Source organism: Vanacampus margaritifer, chromosome 10 (assembly GCF_051991255.1).
Source record: "Vanacampus margaritifer isolate UIUO_Vmar chromosome 10, RoL_Vmar_1.0, whole genome shotgun sequence".
NCBI classification, from domain to species: domain Eukaryota; kingdom Metazoa; phylum Chordata; class Actinopteri; order Syngnathiformes; family Syngnathidae; genus Vanacampus; species Vanacampus margaritifer.
Window position 1 is genome coordinate 19,672,437 of NC_135441.1, and position 11,499 is coordinate 19,683,935.

At 38.7% G+C, this 11,499-nt stretch overlaps 2 protein-coding genes across 3 annotated transcripts in view; both read right to left on the reverse strand.

The window, feature by feature from the left end:
- The window catches only part of rab28 (RAB28, member RAS oncogene family), a 36,543-nt gene extending 33,595 nt beyond the window's left edge, over positions 1-2,948 (reverse strand). The window contains exon 1 of one of the 2 annotated variants that reach the window (XM_077577999.1): positions 2,661-2,948. In XM_077577999.1, coding sequence (XP_077434125.1) covers positions 2,661-2,735 — 75 coding nt within the window. In that variant the 5' untranslated portion in view covers positions 2,736-2,948. The remainder of the gene's footprint in view (positions 1-2,660) is intronic. The other variant, XM_077578001.1, reaches the window with a different exon arrangement.
- Positions 2,949-5,909: 2,961 nt separating this feature from the next.
- Positions 5,910-10,850, reverse strand: nkx3-2 (NK3 homeobox 2). Its single transcript, XM_077578240.1, has 2 exons — positions 10,467-10,850; positions 5,910-6,599 (listed from the first exon to the last, which is right to left on the reverse strand). Exons 1-2 carry the CDS (start codon positions 10,822-10,824, stop codon positions 6,172-6,174), a joined length of 786 nt encoding a protein of 261 aa, XP_077434366.1. The 5' UTR covers positions 10,825-10,850; the 3' UTR covers positions 5,910-6,171.
- Positions 10,851-11,499: the final 649 nt, after the last annotated feature.

Below are 11,499 nucleotides of genomic sequence, written 5' to 3' on the forward strand. Positions count from 1 at the left end.
ACCGCCGGAGAATGGCGTCCAAAATAAACCGATCCGATTGCAATTTGCAGGGTAAAATTGACATTAATAAGAGGAGGGGGGGTGCGGGGGGGCGTTCAAGATGTCAGTCAGCGGTCCCGAATCCAAACGGGGTTGGTGTTTTCTGAGCCCGACACACAAGCAGGTAAGTCAGTGATGAGCTGACACCTGGCAGCGGGGGTGGGGGTCTTAATGTAGCGTATCTGCTGGGAACTGACGCCGGTGTGTTCTTAACACCGCACCCTTCCAGTACCCTCCCGAAAAGAAAAACAAGAAAAATGGAGGCTTTTTAGAATGATGACCATTCATTTTCTTCCACAATTGCGACCATTCGAGTCGAACGTTAACATTCTTTTGTTTTGGGCAAAGCCTCCAAATTTAAACACCTCTGTGGTCCAATATTTTGGAAACGGAGAACATTATTCAGGGCAAATAAAATAGATTTAAAGTCGAAGTCGCATGCTATAAAGTTGGTCAAAGGCTTTGGGAAACCCGTATTAGATTAAAAACGATATAATTATACAACACGGAAGAGTTACGGGCAGCTCGTGCTTGCGGTCGTCCGTAATTGGCAGACTTGTGCATGAAGTTGCTAATAGTGATGTTAGCTTCCCAACATGTGGTGAGTTTAAAACTCTGCAATAACCAGTAATTTATCGTCAAGGAAAAAGAGCTTATATAGTGTAACTTAAGAGTCGATGACACGCTAAAGCAATGAAATGCAACGTTGCCGTGCCAGCCTGAAGTAGCTCAATGTAAACGACACTTCTGCTAAAATGAGCTGGAACTTAAGTATAATTGTCCAGTATTGATATTAATCCCATTTACAGTACTGTAAATAAAATAAAATAAAAACGTCTTTCTTTTTTTCACAGCAGTTGTTTTAACTAACATGACACAGCAAGTACAAAGCTTCAGAGAGGAATGAAACATGAAGGAACTACCAATTATGTTTCAAAAAGTAATTGAATATATATATCAATCCATTTCGGCGATGATCTGGATAAAGTATGCTTTTTTTAATTAATTTTTTAACCATGTCCAACTCCCATAATCATATTGTCACCAAGTCTGATCTTCATTCACTATTCGATAATGATTTATTTTTCTGCATTAACGTCCACACGTAGGTACAGGAATAATTTTTCTCCACTTTGGGGTGGGCATCCTCACTAGACTAGTATTGATACCTGTAACTTTAAATGTGTATGGCTTGTGTATGTTCTTATTATGCTTGTTTTCTTACTTTTTTTGTTTAACAAAGTGATTGCATTACAATAAATTCTAACTAGTGATGCTAGGCTACATAAAATTAGCTAACATCAGTAGTACACATGGTTATAGTACACAATGAAATGTATCGTCTTTGATCAATATGAAATGATTATTAGATATATTATTAGAAAAGAATATTAGGTTAATCGTTGCAACCTTTGTTCAACTTAGTGCCTAAATATATATGATCATTACGGCAGTCCTAAAACAAACCTAAGAGTGATATTTGCATACACTTTTGCGCAATAGCCTTCTGTACATGACCTATTATTCAGCTAGTACTAGTAGTGACATAAAATTCTACTAGTTAACGTCTAGCGCTTTACTAATAGTACTAGTAGCACGCAGATGTCAACTGCTGCATAGTTTTGCGTCACTAGTAACACTAGTGAAGACAAAGAGTATACTAGGACATGGACGTAAAGCTCAGGGCAATTAATGGAACCCAGAGTTCAAAGCAAACATGGTGCATCAGCATTTAGCTGCTATGCTGCACGCAAATGGAATAAGTTGCCAATAGAACTCAAGTTAGGCGGAAGCGTACATGGTTTTAAACCCAGCATTTTTCATACTGTACCTATGATTTGGGTCTTTTAGAGCATTTCTATAATCAATGTTTCCAAAATCATATTCTTGCACTGAATGTTATATTAGTAATATTAGTAAACAACTTTTTATTTCTCCACTATGCTTTTAAATGTCTTAAATTCTGTTTTCTGTATATCTTATAGGAGTATTCCTTTAAATGTTGTATGTCGCCTTTACATGTTTTGTAAATAAAATCACATTGAGTTAAAATGGCGGTCTTCCTCATTGAAAAGCATTAGCCTTTGGATCGTTGAAATTTTGTTTGTGAGGGTTATTTTGATTTCAAAATGTGATGAAATGTCGTTTGACTAACAGTCTGCTTGGTTTGTATGCTAGTCACAGGCAAAAGCGATACATTATACACCGTTTGTGGAAATTTAATAGTAAGAGATAACGTTAATTAGTCCCAGAATGGGGGAACTTGCAGCTGTAAAGGCAGATTTGTGTAAACATCTAGTATTGGAGTTTCACCGAATAGCACGTGCGAACCTAACAAACAGTGCGTTACAGTTCAAGGGTCCTCTGTAAATAACAGCTTCCTCGTTAATAACGTTGCGTTGCGTCACGTCCCATTCTACTTGTCAAGCTAACAGCTCATTTAGCGTCTGTCGTCATGGTGACCAAAAGAGCCACTGCAGAGTCGGGCGCAGAGCCCCGAGGAGCGCGATACACATTAGACTCGTGCACTTACGTGGCAACATTAACACGTCCATGGCGTGTAGACAAATTTGACGTTATTATTGTCAAGTGCAGTGAAGTGTTCGTGTAGTGACGCTCACCTTCCCGCAAGCGCCGTCGCCGATGACCACAATTTTAAGCTGTCGGTCCTGGCTGTCCTCCTCCGAGTCCGACATGACGCCGCCGTGTGCTCGGCCAGTGTCTGATAGCGAGACCCCCCCTCCGAGCGAAGAGATACCACGAAACGAGAATTAAAATCCACACTAGCCGGCTAATAATCACTGACGGATTAGCACAGCGTCGAATAAGCAAGCAGGCGCCATTTTGACTGTACCAACTTGGACGCCAGGCTCGGCTCGGTCCACTCAAACACATAAACTGATGAAAAACATTTTTTCCATTCAAAAAATACAAACACCGAGTATTAAAACGCACACAAGAGCGCTCAGATAGAGAGTTGTGTCTATGGCTATCGTCAGAACCGCGTGGAAGCGCTTGAGAAGCGTAATCACAGCAGCGACTCTACAGAATGGTAGCGTCCGCAGTGTGACGCGGTGCTACGTTACTATGGTAACAAAGACCAACCTGAATCGAAAAAAGCTGCATGAAAATAGAAAAAGAAGAGTATTTTCTGACGTTCTTCGCGTTTTATATATTATTGTGAACGCCAAATATATACTGTGATGTATCCTTCGACGTTTTTGAGCGTTTTGGCTGTTTTATGTAAAACGCTCCTGCACCCAGTTTATCGCGATGTGACGTTCCAAACCCACCTGTAATAGGTTTAATTCCGTGATATAGAGAGCCCATAAGAGCTGTTAATAATGTTACCCATCACGTTTTTTTTTTATTAGTAATGCTTTCCACTTTCTTAAAACACACTTTTAAACTAATTAAAGTACACTTTCTAGAGTATTTCCTAGCCGCTGTTGTCGCTCGCTACTAAGAAATGATATTTATCACTCCCAGTTGAAGAAAACTGACACATAATGCAAAAGAAAATTAAACATGGCATATTGAAATACCAGAATGTTCAACCAACCCATATCATTTAATCTAAAAAAGAAAAAGTGTTATGGATTTATGCTAGCATCATATAAAATAGACAGACAAAGGGAAATTAGCATAGATGTTGCGTTAATTAAAACCCTTTTTTTTTAACTTCTAGTTTAGAACATATGGAGCAGCAACACATATAAATAGAGCATACAATACTTACAGGCATAAATTCTCTCGGCTCTCTGTCGTCAACAAACGTTGGAGACCTTCTCTGCCTCTTTTTCTTGCTGTCCAGTAGAGCTCTATGTTGTATTTTCATTTTATGGTTAACTTTTTACCTACCTCTTACTAATTACAAGAATAGACAAGTGTATGAACATTTAACAATCTACATCAACCGTGATTTTATTGTATCATATACTGTACAGGGCAACACATCTGCCTCACAGTTCTGCGGTTCAGGGTTCAATAGGCTCGACCGCTCTAGCCTTGTTGGTTGGAGTTGGTTTCTCTCCTACATTGCAAAAATGTGTGTTAGGTTAGTCAAATACTGTCTTCTAAATTGTAAGTGTAAAATTGAGTTTGAATGTTTGTTTGTTTTGTCTATATGTGCATTGTGATTGGCTGGCGGCCATTCATAAATTAAAAAAAAGAGTGTGTGTCTGCACTTTTCTTCTCCAATCAGGATGAAGTTTGAGGATGATTCTGCAACTTGCATCTCTCGGGTTGTAGAATGATTTTCTACAAAATCTCAAAAGGATAAAAGTTGACAGATTGAGAATATGTGGAATGTGTGGAGCATAATAGGTGTTATTCAAACCTTTTAAAACCATGAGGTATTTAAAAAAAATAAATTTAAAAAAAAGTATAGGGTATATATTCAATACAGAACATGCATAACTGTCATTCTGTGGCCCAAAACGGATGAATTAACCTGACAAATATGAGGCCTGTGTTGTTGTCCTATATTTGCTTTATGACAAGTGCTTGATGACAAGATTCAGCAAGATGACAAAAAGTCGAATCTTGTTAAATATCATCAGGAAATGGGTCGAAATAGATCATTTTCAGACCAGGTTTGTTTTGATTGTAAGTGTCACTCGTTTGAATGTTCAAAATGGAGGTTTATTTTTAGATGCTGTGTCATATTTGACGAATCAAAACCACAACATCCCACAGCAAACACTTGCATTAATCCTCACAACACACGTCCATCTTGTCGGTGTTTATAGAGTTGAACTTTGTATGACAGAAAATCAGATGGTTCGCAAAAGAACAAATGCTGTTTTTAATTTGGAGAATTGGGTGCATTTTTATTGAAGAAGAAGAAGATGATGATGAAGAAGATGAAGATGAGATGGAGAAGAGATGGAGAAGATGAAGAAGATGAAGATCAAGAAGAAAAAGAAGAGGAAGAAAGAAGAAGAAGATGATGAAAAAGATGAAGAAGCGGAAGAAGAAGAACAATTTCTTTGGTCATGATTTCTGCCTTTCAAATTGAAGAGAATTCTTTTAAACAACATTTTCCTCCAGAAATACAACCTTTGTTTATTTCTATGCTGCGTGAGCGATGAACAAATGTAACTGGTCCTGCCGAAATTGTCAAAGAAAAGTTAAAAACGAGGCTATAAAGACCGCCATTGTGAATAGTGACCAAATAGTTATAGCAAAAACGTATTTTTAAGAGTTACATTTAATAATTGAGAGAAATTTTGGAGGACTTGTTGGAGAACGTTACGCATAAACTTGTATACGCAAAACATTACAATGACGTTGGCATTGGATTTTTATTAGCAATAATATGGGATATCTTAAACCTCACAACAGGACAACACAACACTTAAAATAAAGTAGCATGAAACATCATTAGTTTTTTTAGTTTTTTATTCCAACTCGATTTTAAACTAAATTGTGACTATTATTCAATAATCCTATAATAAGCACTGCATGGCAACATTTTAGTGATTGTTTTTGCATCCAGATCAAGATTCACTTTTTAACTACCAGTAATTTGTGAACCTAATCTAAAAATAAAATGGCAGCCACTTCGCAATGTCAATTTTTTTTTTTTATGTATGTATTTTGTTTTCATTCAGTGCTCATTTTCTCATTTTCGGGATGCCAGATTGTAATACAATGCCTGTTTTGACTTTTTTTTTTTTATTTCCTTCAGATTCGATTCCAACAGGCACCAAATAAAGCCTCAAAACGAAAATGCACCCAAATGATAATAAACTGATATGTTTTAATATTTTTTTCAAAACACAAGAAAAAGCACACGTTACATTTTAAAGAGGCGTTTCTTTTCGCTGCGTATTTTTTTTGTCCTCCATGTAAATGCTTCCCCCCAAAAAAGTGCTGAAATATCTTACCTTAATAAAGACAGCGAGAAATTAAGACAGAAATAGGAGTAGGGGGTAAACTTAATGAAAATATATTTTTTTAAACTGTCAATCACTGCAGAGGTAGGATGTAAATATAAACCAACAAATGTCCAATTAGGTCCCGTAATTACCTTCCACTTCGGTTTGGAGAAAAAAAAAAGGGGCTGTTCAGTTCCTTATGTCCCCCCCACCAAAAAATGTCCGCAAATAAATAGAGTCCTCTGTGTTTTCACGGGTTCCCCGTACATGACAGTGTCCACGCGGGGAGGCAGTACGCGTACGGGTAGTAGTAGGAAGGCTGCAGGGAGAGCAGCGGAGGCCGCAGCACCTCCCCGGGGCCGTACTGTCTCTGATCGTCTCGCACCAGAACCTTCACCGCCACCTTCTTGGCGGCCGGCGTGGACGCCATCAGATCGGCGGCCATCTGGCGACGCTTGGTCTTGTAGCGCCGGTTCTGGAACCAGATCTTGACTTGAGTCTCTGTCAGCTTGAGGGAGGCGGCCAGGTCGGCGCGCTCGGGTCCGGAGAGGTACCGCTGGTGGTTGAAGCGGCGCTCCAGCTCGAAGACCTGCGCGTGCGAGAAGGCCGCCCGGGAGCGCTTCTTCCTTGCCTTGGGCTGCTGCTCGGCGCTCTTCTCGTCCACCGTGCAGCCGCAGTCTGCGAGATGTCACACGGATGTCATACTTTAGGGAAGGTTTCGTTGAAAACACATCCGCGAAAAAATATTTCCCATTTGAATTAAATGAAAATGACATTCCATTCCAGCTGAAATAAGACTTCAATCCGTTTTTTTTGCCCGCCTTTTTGTAACTCAATAGACGTTGTGCTTCGCCTTCTGGTGTGCGCCCCATAGCCACAAGGGGGCAGTATGATACAAACATGCTGTACAGACAGGGCTGGACTAGTCATCTGGTGTGATGGGGCAGATGCCCGGTGGGCCAATCTCTTTTGGGGTTGATGCAGTGCTTTTTTCCTACATTTTACCCCAAGAGACTGGCCCACAATTTAGTCCAGTCCATTCATCTATTTCAAATATCGACGGCAAACTGAAACATCATCATAAACATCAGTGGCAGAACTAAGTAGGCCTAAGTCAAAATGCCAGGGTCGGTTTTTGCTTTTATGCCAGTCCAGCCCAGTGTACAGATGTACATGCACTGTAAAAACACTTGGGTCCAAAACAACCTATAAGTAAAAAAAAGAAATAAAATAAAGGACCAACTTCCACTTGGGTCAATTTGACACAACTTTTTGGGTTATTCACTTGACCCAATAAAATTGCTTCAAATTAATAACCTGAAACAATGCAATTTTGGGGGTTATTGTGTACCAAAAATTAATAAACTTTTAGTTGTTTTATGGGTTTTTCACTTCACCCAACTTTTTGAGTGAAATGAATAACCCAATAACCCAAAAAGTTGAGTCAAATTGGGGGGTGGTCCCCTTTTGACCTGAAATTGGGTTATTTTTGACCCAATTGTTTTGGAGTGTAGTTTATTTGACGACTTAAAATCGTCCATATGTGTGAACATGAGAATCACTCCCCAAAAAATTGGGACAAAAATAATCCAATTATTTAGGTCAATCTGGCCTCTCTTTTTTTTTTGGGACATAACCCAATTTTTCGGGTTGTTTTATACAAAATGACAAAAAAATTACCCAAATTATGTATATACTGTTTTTTAGAATCTGGAGACCGAGTGCACGATCACATCTCCTCAGTAAGCAGTGATATTAGTCGTTCTTCACAGAGGGTAAAGAATATATGTTACCTGTCTATATGTTGCTTTATTGTTTTTTGTCAAATAAATGTTGCTTGGAGGCTTCAAACCAGTTTATGGCATTTTTGCATTGTTTTTAGGATTAAGCCAAAGACTTAAATAATGCAAAGCTACAGTATGCGGTTGCTTTTTGTTTATGTTTAGTTTGACACAAAACTTCACCTGCAGGTAGTGGCATTAAAAAAGTTGAGTTCAAGACCACAACGGCGCTTGTGTTTAAAAATTTTGCTCCCAAGTCAAAGCAAAAGAATCAGCAGAACAGCAGCTTGAATCTTGAAAAACTAACGTCAGGTAACTCAACTCAAGGCACCGTCGTATTTAAGGATAAAGCTAACTGTTAAGAAGGCATGTGGTGTATGGGGGGGGGGGTATTAAATGTGACATAAACTCCAATTTCTGTGGATTTTCTGACAAAATGCAGTGCAAACTAAAATGCATTCAAGAAACAGGAAGAAGACACGCCTTATTTACTTTAGTGAGACACAAAAAGTGACACCAGGCTGTGCTCGAGTGGTAGACAAAAGAATTTGTAATATGTCATTGAAATATATTTCAACACTACCCACTTTTTTTTTGTATAGGTGAAAACCAATGCACTTTTGAGAAGTGCATGCTACCTTTCCTCTATGACCCTGAAGCTCAATGCGATTACTTATTTATGCTAATTTCCATGTGCATTTTTTATTCTCTAGCATTTAAGTACTTTATTTGGTCTAGTTAACGCGAGTGTTGCAGTTTGGGAATCCCAACCTTAAAGGCACAAATTCTATTCTATTCTATTTAGTGTCTCACGTTTTTCAGGGTTTCCCCCCAAAAAATAAATAAATCAGCTGAAAGTAGCTACATGTAAAAGAAAATACATCTGAAAGTCATTTGCCAATAGTGATGATCAATAACATTTTTACAATCAGGCTATTCTAAAAAATGTATGATGTATATCCATGGCTACAAGAATAGGCTACTTGTATACATCAGAATTTGTTTCATACTTAACTCATTCACTGCCATTGACGGCTATAGACGTCAAAAATTCATTTGAACTATTTCTATTAGTTTCACATTTTTTTCCACACTTCTGTTAACAAGAGTATGAAAACCTAGAAAAAAATGTTTTGTACATATAGAACAGATATAAAATTTGTGATTAACCTTGAGTTTAAATAATTAAGTAATTAAACAAAAAAGAAAATATTATAAAAAAAAATAGGGGCGTCAGACGATTAAATTTTGTAATTGTAATTGATCACATGACTTTAATAGTCATGATTAATCACAAATTTTATATCTGTTCTAAATGTTCAATACATTTTTTTCTAGGTTTTCATACTCTTGTTAACAAAAGTGGAAAAAAAAAGTCAAACTAATAGAAATAGTTCAAATGAATTTTTGACGTCTATAGCTGTCAATGGCAGTGAATGAGTTAAAGAAACATGAATCATTTTACGAGAAGTGTATTTTCTATGATTAATCTACTGTTATTATATTTTGGATTAGCCCACTGGTTGGGAGAAATCCCTCATACGCTGAACTGAATTTTAAATAATATTCTTGTGGTCTTAAATAATAGAATACCTCCCAAAAAAATATAAGGGTTTTGTTGTTGTTTTATATTTAAATCAGATAAATGGTCATATAGGCTAGGCTACTCCAAACGTGGCACTGACATACACGCTATAAGTTTACATCTTGAAATGAGTTAACGGACGTAATTGTTATTCAATTAACTTTCAAATCAAATTGTTAACTTGATTAACATACGTAGCATAACATAGCAGGACTATTAAAACTCCTGACGCCTGTAGGACACACGATGTAAGGTTTACCAAATAATCCACCAAAATTTGAAAGAGAGAAAAAAACAATAAATGGGTTTGAGTGATTTATACACAAAAACGCATCTGATTGTTTTGGATGTAGCCCATAGGGAACTCTGAACCTCTTCAATACAGGCTTCATGCGTAAAACCTGACGTAGTAGTACACACATATAACCAATATCCATTAATCTTTTTTTTTTGGGTAATGATAGGGGTGGTTTGAATGTATATATAGTTGGGGGCGTTTTGAATGCATATAGGTGTCCCTGAATCTCTTAACATAACCCTTACATCCATATAGACTCTGTACGAAAATTCTTCGTCACACTGTCACCTTCCTCTCTCTCTCTTTTTTTTTTTATTATTATCAAAAAGTCGTTGAAAATAACACTTTTGGGGAGCAGCCAGCCAGTAAGCGTTTTACTCTGTACTGCCGCAACACTTACATTTGCCATCGGTGTAAAGATAACTTCACGTAGTATAGCTATTCTTTACGTAGACCTTAAAGGTGGACACGTTTTTGTAAATAAATACGCACGACGTCGATCAGAACGTTATTAATGCATAGGCTGGAGTCTATTTGCTGGACATCCAAATAGTCATATAGTACATTTTTAACGGCATTTATTTATTTATTGTATAGGCCAATAATGTATAGGCTATAAATTTGGAGGAGTTTAAGCAGGACCTTAATGTAATAATGCCATGCGTAAAATCTGTAGACCTATACGTAACTAACGTTACTATTTTTTTTTTTTTAATGAAAAACAAAAATGTAACCATAGCCTAAGCAACACTAGTAGTCTCGTCATGGTTGTCATTGTGCAGCTTCAACACCTATTTAGGTTTTATTAATAAGATAAGTCTAGACTTAAAAAAAAAATGATGAAGTTCGCTTCGGTGCACTTGAAGGATTCGCGCTCTTACCCGCGGCGTTATTGAGCTCACTGTCACTCTTGGTGTTGTCCACGGCTGCCGATTCGTGGTCCGTCTCCTCCTGGGGACTTTCCTCCCGCACATCCGACGCGTTCCCGGCGTCCTTCTCCGTCTGCAGACCCTGCGCGACCCCCGGCGCCTTGGCGTCGTTGTCCTCGCTGAGCCCAGAGTCCGAGTCGTAGCTTTTCTCGGGCGGCTCCCCGGAGGCTGCGCGCACGTCCCCGAATATTTTCCAGCACGTCGTCTTGGAGAAGCACACGTCCAAATCGGGCAAGTGTCTGCCGTCGTCCTTCTTGTTCAGGATGGCCTGGATGGAGAAGGGCATGAGCGCGTTGCCACGGACGGCCATGTTCAGATTGCGAAAGTTTCAACAAAAGTGGCGTGAGATTAGGCGGGTCGGTTGGGGAAAGTGTGGGTTAGATCATCCGTGGATGAACTTTGAGCTCCGCTTGAGTGCCGCGTTCTCGCTCGCATCCCCGCGGGAACAAGTCGCTGCTAAATCCGCGGGCGCGATGCTGTCCCTCCGCATAGCTGAGCCATCAGCGCGGGCTGTCTCCGAACTCCGGCCCTTTTCAGACAACTTTTTTTCTTTTTTTTGTTGCCATGGCTTACCTGTGACTGACAGCCTCCCAGCGCCACCTCCCCATTGGTCGAGAGCCGAGGGCAAACCACTTCCGGATTGGCGGCCGTCAACAACGTCACGCTGCTTTCAGGATACTCAGTTAGCTACCACACGTTTTATATCAAATATATGTTTTCAGTTATTCCGCTCTATATTAGGCTACATTTTTACTTTTTATTTTGCAAACATAGCCTATGGCTCAACTACATTTTAATAAATTATAGTTTTATCAACTGTATCGATCTTAATCCACGATTTATCCTACTTTTCAACATTGTATATGAACACATCAATACTATTCAAAAGTAGTTGCACTTCCGTCAACTATTTATTATTACTATTTTACCTTTACTCATAACACTCTTATATTTTTCGTGTTTTCAGCACCTATTCATAAATTTT

Coding starts and splice junctions, on each gene's coding strand:
- nkx3-2 (XM_077578240.1), bottom strand. CDS start 10,824: ATGGCCGTCCGTGGCAACGCGCTCATGCCCTTCTCCATCCAGGCCATC. Junction 6,600..10,466: donor TGAGCTCAATAACGCCGCGG/GTAAGAGCGCGA, acceptor GACATCTCGCAG/ACTGCGGCTGCACGGTGGAC.